At 54.3% G+C, this 15946-nt stretch overlaps 1 protein-coding gene across 4 annotated transcripts in view; it reads right to left on the minus strand.

Annotated features, from left to right (window-relative positions):
• Nucleotides 1-788: 788 nt before the first annotated feature.
• The window catches only part of fam234b (family with sequence similarity 234 member B), an 85268-nt gene continuing 70110 nt past the window's right edge, over nt 789-15946 (minus strand). Inside the window, exons 12-13 of one of the 4 annotated variants that reach the window (XM_070861556.1) lie at nt 13153-13379; nt 1865-1950 (exon numbers count right to left, since the gene is read on the minus strand). In XM_070861556.1, the coding sequence (XP_070717657.1) occupies nt 1948-1950; nt 13153-13379 (230 nt within the window). In that variant the 3' untranslated portion in view covers nt 1865-1947. Of the gene's footprint in view, nt 1951-13152; nt 13380-15946 lie in introns of those variants that run through there. The other 3 variants (XM_070861557.1, XM_070861555.1, XR_011587864.1) reach the window with 3 other exon arrangements.

A 15946-nucleotide genomic window follows, 5' to 3' on the forward strand; every position in this document is an offset into this window, starting at 1 on the left:
CACCTCCACACCCCCCTCCCCTCAATCCATCACCTCCACACCCCCCTCCCCTCAATCCATCACCTCCACACCCCCCTCCCCTCAATCCATCACCTCCACACCCCCCTCCCCTCAATCCATCTCCTCCACACCCCCCTCCCCTCAGTGCAACTCCTCCACCCCCCTCCCCTCAATCCATCACCTCCACACCCCCCTCCCCTCAATCCATCACCTCCACACCCCCTCCCCTCAATCCATCACCTCCACACCCCTCTCCCCTCAATCCATCTCCTCCACACCCCCCTCCCCTCAATCCATCTCCTCCACACCCCCCTCCCCTCAATCCGTCACCTCCACACCCCCCTCCCCTCAATCCATCTCCTCCACACACCCCTCCCCTCAATCCATCTCCTCCACACCCCCCTCCCCTCAGTGCAACTCCTCCACCCCCCTCCCCTCAATCCATCACCTCCACACCCCCCTCCCCTCAATCCATCACCTCCACACCCCCCTCCCCTCAATCCATCACCTCCACACCCCCCTCCCCTCAATCCATCTCCTCCACACCCCCCTCCCCTCAGTGCAACTCCTCCACCCCCCTGCCCTCAATCCATCTCCTCCACACCCCCCTCCCCTCAATCCATCTCCTTCACACACCCCTCCCCTCAATCCATCTTCTTCACACCCCCTCTCCTCAATCCATCTCCTTCACACACTCCTCCCCTCAATCCATCTCCTTCACACACCCCTCCCCTCAGTGCATCTCCTCCACACCCCCCTCCCCTCAATCCAACTCCTTCATACCCCACGCCCCTCAGATTTTGAATTAAGAAATCCAAAAAGGGCTAGACTATTAACGGAGTGAAGGTGTGGCCAAGATTCGGAGTGATGGTTGGAGAGAGACAGCTCTGGCTGGATTGGAATGAAAGGGAATTTGTTTCATAAAGAGAATGATAATCAAGGAAATGTTCCAGAGATAATGACATCTTCAAGATATAAAATGGGACACTGACAAGGCAGCTCCAATGTAGAGTAGGTACAAAGACAAGCTTCTACAATGGCCAGTAGCCATTGACAACAGTAGAGTACAGTAAACAACAGATTGAATGGGACACTCTTGTACACAGGAACTAGAATAGGATGCTCATCGAACGATGGCTGCCGTTTAGATCTTGCCGACAATAAGACACAAGATTGCTCCTTTCTAAAGTGCAGTTACGGAGCGAGACTCTTGTAAAGATGGGTGCCTTAAACAGGGCCTTGTGGCGATGACTCCCCCATCGCTATATCTAAAGATGGTTCTTGTGGACAACAGGCAGATCTGGACCCGCTTGTGGAGACAGCTGACTCGAGGCAACTGCAGCATGGAGGTGATCTGGCAGATGGTCGATTGTAGCAACGGAAGGAACTCCATTCTTTCCAAACACTGTTCTGCAGTAAGCGGAAGCTCTCAGGAAAGCTCCGGCTAGGATTCTGTCTCACTACCTCCAGCTCAAATGAGATGCTCCCATGAGGATAGTGGCTGGAAGGCTGTGACTGGGAAGGAATGGGACATTGCGCTCAGTGGCTGGATAGGGATGAGTGGATATGGCATCGTATGGGATAGGCTGACTGGGATGGGACAAGGTGCCTGGGATGAGAGATGGAAACCGGGATGGGACACATGGACTGGGGATGGGAGACAGGGACTGGGAATGGGAGACGGGGACTGGGAATGTGAGACGCAGACGGTGATGGGAGACAGAGACTGGGAATAGGAGGCAGAGACTGGGATGGGAGACTGGGAATAGGAGGCAGAGATTAGGATGGTAGACGGAGACGGGGACTGGGATGAGATGGGACAAGGAGACTGGGAGGAGACCTTCCTGTAGACAATGGTGGATGAGCGTCTTGTTTCGAACGTTGCTTCTGTTTGGTCTCTGGAGTGAGTGCAGGCCGTTATCGAACCGATAAGCAGACAGAGCCACTTCACTGATGGGGAAAAATGCAAAGTTAATAAAAGGGAAAGAAAGTATCAAGTTAGCAATGAATTGACAGCCTGCCATCTATTTCTAACCTCAAGGTTCCCCCAGACCCTCCGCACCACAGGCATTGCTGTACCCAGGTGGGAGGAGGGTCAGTTCAAGCTGGGAGTACCTCCATTCTACAGACACCCCGTTACTGAACATCAAACAGTAGGACGAAGCACAGAGCATGGAACAGTGTGGCCACAGGTATGGGGCTAGTCCACCAGGAAACTGTTCTGGTGGATTTACGAAAGGATATATTTGCTTTGGAGGCAGTTCAGAGAAGGTTCACTAGGTTGATTCCGGGGATGAGGGGATTGACTTATGAGGAAAGGTTGAGTAGGTTGGGCTGCTACCCATTGGAATTCAGAAGAATGAGAGGTGATCTTATCGAAACATATAAGATTATGAGGTGGCTTGACAAGGTGGATGCAGAGAGGGTGTTTCCACTGATGTGTGAGACTAGAACTAGAGGGCATGATCTTAGAATAAGGGGCCACCCATTTAAAACTGAGATGAGGAGAAATTTCTTCTCTCAGTGGGTTGTGGATCTGTGGAATTCGCTGCCTCAGACAGCTGTGGAAGCCGGGACATTGAATACATTTAAGACAGAAATAGACAGTTTCTTAAACGATAAGGGGTTAAGGGGTTATGGGGAGCAGGCGGGGAAGTGGACCTGAGTCCATGATCAGATCAGCCATGATCTTATTAAATGGCGGAGCAGGCTCGAGGGGCCGAATGGCCTACTCCTGCTCCTATTTCTGATGTTCTTATGATGGAGCCCAGTCGATACACAGGGCCACATGGACCAGCAGGTTCGATCCCAGGACGGTGCTGGTTGGTTGGGCCTTTGTGGGGATGGCAATTAGGGGGCGACACTTGCTTCTGCACCCCTGGGAGGAGAGGGTGGAGTGGGAGGTCCTCCTCAAACAGCCCAGTGCGTATGTGTGTGTGTTGGGAGAAGGCCTGGCCACTCTGTCCCTCGGGTTTGAATATCGTCCTCAGACGTATTGTGGCTGAGACGCCAGGGATGGCCCTTTGGAACCTTTACCCCAGAAAGGATCGGTGGGCAATGAAAAAGCAGTGTGACAAAGAGAGCCTGCCCTGACGGTGACAGCCTGGGGTGAGGGTGTACCCCGTGCCCACCTGATACTGCTCGGAAGCTGCAGAACCCCAACAAGAGCATCCAGTGACACAGCCATGGACTGTGGCCTGACAGTGATACACAGGTCTAACACCTCCCCACACCCCACAGGAACAGCGGGAGCAGACGCAGTACGGCGGCCCAGAGACAACGCTTGCTTCAAATCGCAAACAAGTCCCCCTCCCTCTCCCAGACACCGTTACAGGGCACACACAGCAGTTTCACAGCATCGACACAGGGCCTCGGCATACAGACACATGGAGAGCTTTCTCTTTTCAGGCCATGCAGCGAGGTCTGACCAAAAACCAATTGTTCCTGTTAACTGGATGGAACTGAGACGTTGCAGTGAGGGGGTGGGGCGTTCAGTGAGGGAATGGGGCGTTCAGTGAGGAGTGAGGGGGTGGGGCGTTGCTGTGAGTGTCAGTAACCAGAGGACAAAGATTATAGTTCAAGAAGTACAGGAGCCTCAGATTAAGCAGGCGAGGCCGGACTGGCTGCAGGCATCAGCCTCTTTATTCTGCGTCCTGTCTAGGAAGACCTAGAGGGGAAATGAGCGAATGATTTTTCCACACAAAGGGTTGTTAAGATCTGGAACGCATTACCTGAAATGGTGGTGGAATGAGCTTCCATGGTCACTTTCAAAAGACATTTGGACATATATTTGAAAGGGACAAATTTGCAAGGTTGCGGAGAGAAAGCTGGCTTATGGAACTAAATTCGACACAAGCTCGATAGGCTGAATGGCATCTTTCTGTGCTGTACCATTCATGACTGGTTGGTGTCAGTGACTGGGACTGGGACGGGGTGTTAGTGTCAGTGACTGGGACTGGGACAGGGTGTTAGTGTCAGTGACTGGGACTGGGACGGGGTGTTAGTGTCAGTGACTGGGACTGGGACAGGGTGTTAGTGTCAGTGACTGGGACTGGGACAGGGTGTTAGTGTCAGTGACTGGGACTGGGACGGGGTGTTAGTGTCAGTGACTGAGACTGGGACAGGGTGTTAGTATCAGTGACTGGGACTGGGACAGGGTGTTAGTGTCAGTGACTGGGACGGGGTGTTGGGTGTCAGTGACTGGGACTGGGATGGGGTGTTAGTGTCAGTGACTGGGACTGGGACGGGGTGTTAGTGTCAGTGACTGGGACTGGGACGGGGTGTTAGTGTCAGTGACTGGGACTGGGACGGGGTGTTAGTGTCAGTGACTGGGACTGGGACAGGGTGTTAGTGTCAGTGACTGGGACTGGTTCAGGGTGTTAGTGTCAGTGACTGGGACTGGGACAGGGTGTTAGTGTCAGTGACTGGGACTGGGACGGGGTGTTAGTGTCAGTGACTGGGACTGGGACGGGGTGTTAGTGTCAGTGACTGGGACTGGGACGGGGTGTTAGTGTCAGTGACTGGGACTGGGACAAGGTGTTAGTGTCAGTGACTGGGACTGGGACGGGGTGTTAGTGTCAGTGACTGGGACTGGGACAGGGTGTTAGTGTCAGTGACTGGGACTGGGACGGGGTGTTGGGTGTCAGTGACTGGGACTGGGACAGGGTGTTAGTGTCAGTGACTGGGACTGGGACTGGGACGGGGTGTTGGGTGTCAGTGACTGGGACTGGGACAGGGTGTTAGTGTCAGTGACTGGGACTGGGACGGGGTGTGTTGGATGTCAGTGACTGGGACTGGGACAGGGTGTTAGTGTCAGTGACTGGGACTGGGACAGGGTGTTAGTGTCAGTGACTGGGACTGGGACAGGGTGTTAGTGTCAGTGACTGGGACTGGGACTGGGACGGGGTGTTGGGTGTCAGTGACTGGGACTGGGACAGGGTGTTAGTGTCAGTGACTGGGACTGGGACGGGGTGTTGGGTGTCAGTGACTGGGACAGGGTGTTAGTGTCAGTGACTGGGACTGGGACTGGGACGGGGTGTTAGTGTCAGTGACTGGGACTGGGACGGGGTGTTGGGTGTTAGTGACTGGGACTGGGACTGGGACAGGGTGTTAGTGTCAGTGACTGGGACTGGGACAGGGTGTTAGTGTCAGTGACTGGGACTGGGACAGGGTGTTAGTGTCAGTGACTGGGACGGGGTGTTGCAGTGAGGGACTGGGACTGGGTGTCAGTGTCAGTGACTGGGACAGGGTGTTAGTGTCAGTGACTGGGACTGGGACAGGGTGTTGGATGTCAGTGTCTGGGACTGGGACGGGGTGTTAGTGTCAATGACTGGGACTGGGACGGGGTGTTGGGTGTCAGTGACTGGGACTGGGACAGGGTGTTAGTGTCAGTGACTGGGACTGGGACAGTGTGTTAGTGTCAGTGACTGGGACTGGGACAGGGTGTTAGTGTCAGTGACTGGGACGGGGTGTTGCAGTGAGGGACTGGGACTGGGTGTCAGTGTCAGTGTCAGTGACTGGGACAGGGTGTTAGTGTCAATGACTGGGACTGGGACGGGGTGTTGGGTGTCTGTGACTGGGACTGGGACAGGGTGTTAGTGTCAGTGACTGGGGCTGGGACAGGGTGTTAGTGTCAGTGACTGGGACTGGGACGGGGTGTTAGTGTCAGTGACTGGGACTGGGACAGGGTGTTAGTGTCAGTGACTGGGACTGGGACGGGGTGTTAGTGTCAGTGACTGGGACTGGGACAGGGTGTTAGTGTCAGTGACTGGGACTGGGACTGGGACGGGGTGTTGGGTGTCAGTGACTGGGACTGGGACAGGGTGTTAGTGTCAGTGACTGGGACTGGGACTGGGACGGGGTGTTGGGTGTCAGTGACTGTGACTGGGACAGGGTGTTAGTGTCAGTGACTGGGACTGGGACGGGGTGTGTTGGATGTCAGTGACTGGGACTGGGACAGGGTGTTAGTGTCAGTGACTGGGACTGGGACAGGGTGTTAGTGTCAGTGACTGGGACTGGGACAGGGTGTTAGTGTCAGTGACTGGGACTGGGACTGGGACGGGGTGTTGGGTGTCAGTGACTGGGACTGGGACAGGGTGTTAGTGTCAGTGACTGGGACTGGGACGGGGTGTTGGGTGTCAGTGACTGGGACTGGGACAGGGTGTTAGTGTCAGTGACTGGGACTGGGACTGGGACGGGGTGTTAGTGTCAGTGACTGGGACTGGGACGGGGTGTTGGGTGTTAGTGACTGGGACTGGGACTGGGACTGGGACAGGGTGTTAGTGTCAGTGACTGGGACTGGGACAGGGTGTTAGTGTCAGTGACTGGGACTGGGACAGGGTGTTAGTGTCAGTGACTGGGACGGGGTGTTGCAGTGAGGGACTGGGACTGGGTGTCAGTGTCAGTGACTGGGACAGGGTGTTAGTGTCAGTGACTGGGACTGGGACAGGGTGTTGGATGTCAGTGTCTGGGACTGGGACGGGGTGTTAGTGTCAATGACTGGGACTGGGACGGGGTGTTGGGTGTCAGTGACTGGGACTGGGACAGGGTGTTAGTGTCAGTGACTGGGACTGGGACAGTGTGTTAGTGTCAGTGACTGGGACTGGGACAGGGTGTTAGTGTCAGTGACTGGGACGGGGTGTTGCAGTGAGGGACTGGGACTGGGACAGGGTGTTAGTGTCAGTGACTGGGACTGGGACAGGGTGTTAGTGTCAGTGACTGGGACTGGGAGAGGGTGTTAGTGTCAGTGACTGGGGCTGGGACAGGGTGTTAGTGTCAGTGACTGGGACTGGGACAGGGTGTTAGTGTCAGTGACTGGGACTGGGACAGGGTGTTAGTGTCAGTGACTGGGACTGGGACAGGGTGTTAGTGTCAGTGACTGGGACTGGGATAGGGTGTTAGTGTCAGTGACTGGGACTGGGAAAGGGTGTTAGTGTCAGTGACTGGGACTGGGACAGGGTGTTAGTGTCAGTGACTGGGACTGCGACAGGGTGTTAGTGTCAGTGACTGGGACTGGGACAGGGTGTTAGTGTCAGTGACTGGGACTGGGACAGGGTGTTAGTGTCAGTGACTGGGACTGGGACAGGGTGTTAGTGTCAGTGACTGGGACTGAGATAGGGTGTTAGTGTCAGTGACTGGGACTGGGATAGGGTGTTAGTGTCAGTGACTGGGACTGGGACGGGGTGTTGGGTGTCAGTGACTGGGACTGGGACGGGGTGTTGGGTGTCAGTGACTGGGACTGGGACAGGGTGTTGGGTGTCAGTGACTGGGACAGGGTGTTAGTGTCAGTGACTGGGACTGGGACAGGGTGTTGGGTGTTGGGTGTCAGTGACTGGGACTGGGACAGGGTGTTAGTGTCAGTGACTGGGACGGGGTGTTGCAGTGAGGGACTGGGACTGGGTGTCAGTGTCAGTGACTGGGACAGGGTGTTAGTGTCAGTGACTGGGACTGGGACAGGGTGTTAGTGTCAGTGACTGGGACTGGGACAGTGTGTTAGTGTCAGTGACTGGGACTGGGACAGGGTGTTAGTGTCAGTGACTGGGACGGGGTGTTGCAGTGAGGGACTGGGACTGGGACAGGGTGTTAGTGTCAGTGACTGGGACTGGGACAGGGTGTTAGTGTCAGTGACTGGGACTGGGACGGGGTGTTAGTGTCAGTGACTGGGACTGGGACGGGGTGTTAGTGTCAGTGACTGGGACTGGGACGGGGTGTTAGTGTCAGTGACTGGGACTGGGACGGGGTGTTAGTGTCAGTGACTGGGACTGGGACGGGGTGTTAGTGTCAGTGACTGGGACTGGGACGGGGTGTTAGTGTCAGTGACTGGGACTGGGACAGGGTGTTAGTGTCAGTGACTGGGACTGGGATAGGGTGTTAGTGTCAGTGACTGGGACTGGGACGGGGTGTAAGTGTCAGTGACTGGGACTGGGACAGGATGTTAGTGTCAGTGACTGGGACTGGGATAGGGTGTTAGTGTCAGTGACTGGGACTGGGACAGGGTGTTAGTGTCAGTTAATTGGACTGGGATAGGGTGTTAGTGTCAGTGACTGGGACTGGGACAGGGTGTTAGTGTCAGTGACTGGGACTGGGATAGGGTGTTAGTGTCAGTGACTGGGACTGGGACAGGGTGTTAGTGTCAGTGACTGGGACTGGGACGGGGTGTTAGTGTCAGTGACTGGGACTGGGACAGGGTGTTAGTGTCAGTGACTGGGACTGGGACTGGGACTGGGACAGGGTGTTAGTGTCAGTGACTGGGACTGGGACGGGGTGTTAGTGTCAGTGACTGGGACTGGGAAGGGACTGGGAAGTGGTGTTGCACTGTGGGACTGGGACTGGGACAGGGTGTTAGTGTCAGTGACTGGGACTGGGAAGGGGTGTTGCACTGTGGGACTGGGACTAGGACGGGTTGTTGCAGTGTGGGACTGGGACTGGGACAGGGTGTTAGTGTCAGTGACTGGGACTGGGAAGGGGTGTTGCAGTGTGGGACTAGGAGTGGGACTGGGACGGGGTGTTGGTGTCAGTGACTGGGACTGGGACGGAGTGTTGCAGTGAGGGACTGGGACTAGGACGGGATGTTGCAGTGTGGGACTAGGACGGGGTGTTGGAGTCAGTGACTGGGACTGGGACGGGGTGTTGCAGTGTGGGACTGGGACTGGGACGGGGTGTTAGTGTCAGTAACTGGGACTGGGAAGGGGTGTTGCAGTGAGCGACTGGGACTAGGATGGGATGTTGCTGTGTGGGACTGGGAGTGGGACTGGGACAGGGTGTTGGTGTCAGTGACTGGGACTGGGAAGGGGTGTTGCAGTGAGGGACTGGGACTGGGACGGAGTGTTGCAGTGAGGGACTGGGACTGGGACGGGGTGTTGGAGTCAGTGACTGGGACTGGGAAGGGGTGTTGCAGTGAGGGACTGGGACTGGGATGGGATGTTGCAGTGTGGGACTAGGAGTGGGACTGGGACAGGGTGTTGGTGTCAGTGACTGGGACTGGGAAGGGGTGTTGCAGTGTGGGAGTGGGACTGGGACGGGATGTTGCAGTGTGGGACTGGGAGTGGGACTGGGACGGGGTGTTGGTGTCAGTAACTGGGACTGGGAAGGGGTGTTGCAGTGAGGGACTGGTAATTGATTCACACAGGCTGCAGGTTAACTGTAAGTGGCTGATTTGAAATGAGGAGAAGCTTTTTCACTCAGAGTTGTCAGGATCTGGAACACGACCAGAAAAGGTGGTGAAAGCTGACTCCATCAATAATTTTAAAAGGAGTTGGATAGGTAGTTAAGGATGAGGGACTTACAGGGTTACGGACAAAAAGTGGGGATGTGGGACTAAGCACGATCGCTCCTACAAACGCCAGCACAGGGTCGATGGGCCGAATGGCCTCCCTCTGTGCTGTACGTTTCTATAGTTCCAGAAGTACAGGAGCCTCAGATTAAGCAGGCGAGTCCGGACTGGCTGCAGGCATCAGCCTCTTTATTCTGCTTTCATGGTTCTTGGACGTCAGGCTAAAGCTGCCGCTAACAGGAAGCGGTGAGCAGCGATGGTATGAGCAGCACCTGCTGCTGTTATAGCAGCCTGCAGCCTCTCAGTCCCATGGATAAATCTGCGGTTTTACTTCCAGAGCAGATACGAAAAAGATAAAGAAAGACCTGCATTTCTCTAGCGCCTGTCACGACGGCCGGGCGTCCCAAAGCCCGTTACAGCCAATGCAGAGCCGTCGCTGTTGTAATGTGGGAAACGCAGCTGGCAATTTTCGGACAGCGGTATCTCACAAACAGCAATGTGATAATGCCCAGATGATAAGTTTTAGGTGTTGGTTGAAGAACACGGGGATAACTCCCCTGCTCTTCTTCGAAATAATGCCACGGGATTTTTTACATCCACCTGAGGGGGCAGACGGGGCCTCGGTTTAACGTCTCAGCCGAAAGACAGCACCTCCGACAGTGCGGCACTCCCTCAGCACTGCCTAAGAGTGTCGGCCTAGATTTTAAGCTCAAGTTTCCAGTGCTGAATTTCGCGACTTCCTGACTCAGTGGTGAGAGTGCGGCCGACTGAGCCACAGATGAATGAGAAGGGAAGATCTGCACAACCTTAACCCCAAAGGGTAATAATGACATGGAATGATTTACAAGGGAGGGAAGCCAAGGAAATGATAGAATTAGAGTGAATTGGCTGCATTTCTAGAGAGAGAAGGTAGAGAGCGTTATGGTGAGAGAGTGGGTAAGGGTTGCTCTATGAAAAAGGGATGGCGGTTGATGGACCCAATTGTGCTACCGTACTGTGGAAAGTTCTAAAGCCAGTGTGGCTCTCTGAGTCAGAAGCCTGTGGGTTTAAATGTAAGGTTGGAGGGGCAGCACTGAGGGAGCGCTGCACTGTCGGAGGGTCAGTACTGAGGGAGTGCTGCACTGTCGGAGGGGCAGTACTGAGGGAGTGCTGCACTGTCGGTGGGGCAGTACTGAGGGAGTGCTGCACTGTCGGAGGGGCAGTACTGAGGGAGTGCTGCACTGTCGGAGGGGCAGAACTGAGGGAGCGCTGCACTGTCGGAGGGGCAGTACTGAGGGAGTGCTGCACTGTCGGAGGGGCAGTACTGAGGGAGTGCTGCACTGTCGGAGGGGCAGTACTGAGCGAGCGCCGCACTGTTGGAGGGGCAGCAGTGAGCGAGCGCCGCACTGTCGGAGGGGCAGTACTGAGGGAGTGCTGTACTGATGGAGGGGCAGTACTGAGGGAGCACCGCACTATTGGAGGGGCAGTACTGAGGGAGCACCACACTGTTGTAGGGGCAGTACTGAAGGAGCACAGCACTGTCACAGGGCAGTACTGAGGGAGCACCGCACTATCGGAGGGACAGTACTGAGGGAGCGCCGCACTGTCGGAGGGGCAGTACTGAAGGAGGGCTGCACTGTCGGAGTGGCAGTACTGAGGGAGCACCGCACTATCGGAGGGGCAGTACTGAGGGAGCATCGCACTGTCACAGGGCAGTACTGAGGGAGTGCCGCACTGTCGGAGGGGCAGTACTGAGGGAGGGCTGCACTATCGGAGGGGCAGTACTGAGGGAGCATCGCACTGTCACAGGGCAGTACTGAGGGAGTGCCGCACTGTCGGAGGGGCAGAACTGAGGGAGCGCTGCACTGTCGGAGGGGCAGTACTGAGGGAGTGCTGCACTGTCGGAGGGGCAGTACTGAGGGAGTGCTGCACTGTCGGAGGGGCAGTACTGAGGGAGTGCTGCACTGTCGGAGGGGCAGTACTGAGGGAGCGCTGCACTGTCGGAGGGGCAGTACTGAGGGAGTGCTGCACTGTCGGAGGGGCAGTACTGAGCGAGTGCCGCACTGTCGGAGGGGCAGTACTGAGAGAGCACCGCACTATTGGAGGGGCAGTACTGAAGGAGCACAGCACTGTCACAGGGCAGTACTGAGGGAGCACCGCACTATCGGAGGGACAGTACTGAGGGAGCGCCGCACTGTCGGAGGGGCAGTACTGAAGGAGGGCTGCACTGTCGGAGTGGCAGTACTGAGGGAGCACCGCACTATCGGAGGGGCAGTACTGAGGGAGCATCGCACTGTCACAGGGCAGTACTGAGGGAGTGCCGCACTGTCGGAGGGGCAGTACTGAGGGAGGGCTGCACTGTCGGAGGGGAAGTACTGAGGAAGCACCGCACTGTTGGAGGGGTATTACTGAAGGAGCGCTACACTGTCGGAGGGGCAGCACTGAGGGAGCGCTGTATTGTCAGAGGGAAAGGATCGTTGTTTTGGATGAGACATTAAACATTGGCTTGCTCAGGTAAATGTAAACGATCCCATGGCACTATTTAAAGAAGATCAGGGGCATTCTCCCCGGTGTCCTGGGGCCAAACATCACTAAAAACAGATGAACTGATCATTATTAAATTGTCTGGTTAAGGGGTTTGCTGTGCGTACACTGGCTGCTGTCATTGCCTGCATTACACCAATATGGATTTCAGCAAGGCTTTTGATAAAGTCCCACATGCCAGACTGGTCACCAAAGTAAAAGCCCATGGGCTCCAGGGAAAAGTGGCAAGTTGGATCCAAAATTGGCTCGGAAGCAGGAAGCAAAGGGCAATGGTTGATGGGTGTTTAGTGACTGGAAGGATGTTTCCAGTGGGGTTCTGCAGGGTTCAGTGCTGGGCCCCTTGCTTTTTGTGGTATACATCAATGATTAGACTTGAATATAGGGGTATTATTAAGAAGTTTGCTGATGAGATTAAAATCGGCTGTGTGGTTGATAATGAAGAAGAAAGCTGTGGACAGCAGGAAGATATCAATCAACTGGTCAGGTGGGCAGAACAGTGGCAAATGGAATTTAATCCGGGGAAGTGTGAAGTAATGCATTTGGGAAGGGCCAACAAGGCAAGGGAATACACATTAAATGGTAGGACACTGAGAAGTGTAGAGGAACAAAGGTCCCTTGGAGTGCATGTCTACAGATCCCTGAAGGTAGCAGGCCAGGTAGATAAGGTGGTTAAGAAGGCACACGGAATGCTTTCCTTTATTAGCTGAGGCATAGAATACAAGAGCAGCGAGGTTATGCTTGAACTGTATAAAACATTGGTTAGAACACAGCTAGAGTACTGTGCGCAGTTCTGGTCACCACATTACAGGAAAGATGTGATTGCACTGGAGAGGGTGCAGAGGAGATTTATGAGGATGTTGCCAGGACTGGAGAATTTTAGCTATGAGCAAAGATTGGATAGGCTGGGGTTGTTTTCTTTGGAACAGAGGAAGCTGAAGGGAGACCTTATTGAGGTGTATAAAATTATGAGGGGCCTGGATAGAGTGGATAGGAAGGACCTGTTTCCATTAGCAGAGGGATCAACAACCAGGGGGCATAGATTTAAAGTAATTGGTAGGAGGTTTAGAGGGGAAATTTCTTCACCCAGAGGGGGTCTGGAACTCACTGGCTGAAAGGATGGTAGAGGCAGAAACCCTCATCACATTTAAAAAGTACTTAGATGCGTACTTGAAGTGCTGGAACCTACAGGGCTACGGACCGAGAGCTGGAACGTGGGACTAGGCTGGGTAGCTCTTGGTCAGCCGGCGCGGACACGCTGGGCCGAAATGGCCTCCTCCGTGCTGTAAATGTCTGTGATTCTGTGCTGCGCTGGTTGGTGTAGAGGACGTGCCGGGCGCTCCCGTTACTTGTGTACTCACCCTTCGCTGCTGCACAGCGGAGAAGCGGAGCTGGGAGAAGAACTTCCTGATGGGCTCGGTGCCGATGGCCTCGCCCCCCAGGGTCACCACCCCGCCGTGGGAAATGGCCCACTGCAGGCCCAGGCTGCTCACCAGCAGAGGCCCGCTCCGGCCTTCTTGGGCCCCCTGTGCGGCGTCCGTCGTCACGGCAACGTAAAACGCGTCCTTCCCTCGCTCCCGTATCCCAGCTACATAAAGGAGGAGACAAGTGGCAGAAAGTTCCACAGTTACGTCATACAAAGCAGCAGGGGTAAAAAGATAAAATCGGCAATTTAGAAGGACGTGTGAATGGTGCATCGATGACAGGTTGAGGAAAGATGCACCCGGCCTGCTGGGATAAGCTGCTTCGAGCGCTTGTGCAACCCCACCTGCATTCGATGGCTGTGGAGTACACGCTGTCCCAGACCGAGCCGGATAGATCAGGCACTTCCCGCCTGGGCCAGGTTTTGCTGTTCTGAGACGGAGCGGGGAAACAGGGGAAATCAGCTCCTGATCATCAACCAATCACCCCGCTCGGCTGTGATGCCTCCCACTGCCGAATAGCTGCTGGCACACCCTCCATGTACAAAGGACGCACTGGAGGATGCACGGTGTAGTGACACTGTCCCTGCCCCCCGCCCAGCGAGGTGTCAGCCTCGTTTTGTAAAATTTCATGAAATCATGCCCAGAAGGAGGCCATTCAGCCCATCATGTCTGTGCCTGCTCTCTGAAAGAGCGATCCAATTAGTTCCACTCCCCCTGCTCTTTCCCCATGGCCCTGCAAATGTTATTTTTGAAGTATTTCAAGTTACTATTGAATCTGTTTCCACCGCCCTTTCAGGCAGCGCGTTCCAGATCAGAACTCGCTGTGTAAAATAAATTCTTATCAGCCCCCTCTCCCCCCCACCCACAGCTCTTTTATCAATTATTTCAAATCTGTGCTCCCTGGTTACCGACCCTCCTACCAGTGCAAACAGTTTTCCCTCTGTCAAAACCCTTCATGGTTTTGAACACCTCGATTAAAGCTCCCCTCCACCTACTCTGAGGACAACAATTCAGTTCTCCACGTAGCTTAAGTCCCTCATCCCTGGAGTCATTCCAGTAAGTGTCTCTGCGCCCTCAGGAGAGAATGGGAAAGGGGGGGGGGCGGGGGGAGAAATTGCTCAGTAAATATTCCTCACCCACTCAATATTACAGTGAAAGCTTGCATTTATATAGCGCCTACTTACATTATACTGAATAATGCTTATTTATAATGTGGTTAAAAACCCTCAAGGCTCTTCACAGGAGCGTAATCAGACAAAAGGTTAACACCGAGCCAAAGGAAGAGATACTAGAACAGGTCATCATCATAGGCAGTCCCTCGGAATCGAGGAAGACTTGCTTCCACTCTTAGAAGAATGAGAGGGGATCTCATAGAAACACATAAAATTCTGACGGGATTGGACAAGTTAGATGCAGGAAGAATGTTCCCGATGTTGGGGAAGTCCAGAACCAGGGGTCACAGTCTAAGGATAAGGAGTAAGCTATTTTGGACAGAGATGAGGAGAAACTTCTTCACCCAGAGAATTGTGAACTTGTGGATTTCTCTACCACAGAAAGTTGTTGAGGGCAGTTCGTCAGATATATTCAAAAGGGAGTTAGATGTGGCTCTTACGGCCAAAGGGATCAAGGGGTATGGAGAGAAAGCAGGAATGGGGTACTGAAGTTGCATGATCAGCCATGATCATATTGAATGGCGGTGCAGGCTCGAAGGGCCGAATGGCCTACTCCTGCACCTATTTTCTATGTTTCTATATTTCTCAGGTGACTGAACAGTCCAATACAGGAATTACAGTCTCCGTCACAGGTGGGGAAGGCAGTCGTTGAAGGAAAGGGTGGGTGGGGAGTCTGATTTGCCACACGCTCCTTCTGCTGTCTGCACTTGGTTTCTGCATGCTCTCAGCGACGAGACTCGAGGTTCTGCAGTTTAGTTCCACTCCAGCGGAGAGCTTGTTGAGAGTGAGATGGCGCATTGCAGCGAGGACAACTAGGGCAGGTGGGTGGGTTTTAAGGAGCATCTTAAAGGAGGACAGATGCAGTGGCATCTAGGGAGGGAATTCCAGAGCTTAGGACCTGGGCAGCTGAAGGCTTGGCTGTCAATGGTGGAGCAATTAAAATGGAGATGCGCAAGAGGCCAGGATTGGACAAGCGCAGAGGTCTCGGAGGGGTTGTGGAGCTGGAGGAGGTTACAGAGGCCATGGAGGGACTTTTGAATTTGAGGTGTTGCCGGACGAGGAGCCAATGTCGGTCAGTGCGCACAGTGGACAGAGCAATAGGACAGGGTGCCACATTACGACAAGGAAACATTGGGATAGATTGACTGCCACATTTGAGATGCATTAATAACCTTAAGGGGTGTGGGACACCACAATGAAGCTCAGTGAAGCGTTTGATCCCTCGGGGGATTTGCACCCCCTGAAACTGGCCTCTCTCCCAACATTCATACTTAGCTGGCGCTCGGGTTCCTGCGCACAGGGCTCTACTGTCCCAGGGCGGAGAGTAATGCAGAGCAGGCAGTATAACTCGGGGTTATGTGCTCCGTGTCACACTGCACAGATCTGGGAACAGGCCTCTTACAGCTCGTCAAATAAGAGTAAAGAGTTTCTTCCAATATTTAACTTTTTTTTTAAATGAATTGGTCGGAAAGCCAGTGGACACGAGTATAAATTTCCACTGCAATGAGGTCATAGATGGTGCTTTTGTCCCAGGTAAATGCTGAGTCGATTAACTCCTT

The sequence above is a fragment of the Pristiophorus japonicus genome, chromosome 19, assembly GCF_044704955.1.
Source record: "Pristiophorus japonicus isolate sPriJap1 chromosome 19, sPriJap1.hap1, whole genome shotgun sequence".
In the NCBI taxonomy this organism is placed as follows: Eukaryota; Metazoa; Chordata; class Chondrichthyes; family Pristiophoridae; genus Pristiophorus; species Pristiophorus japonicus.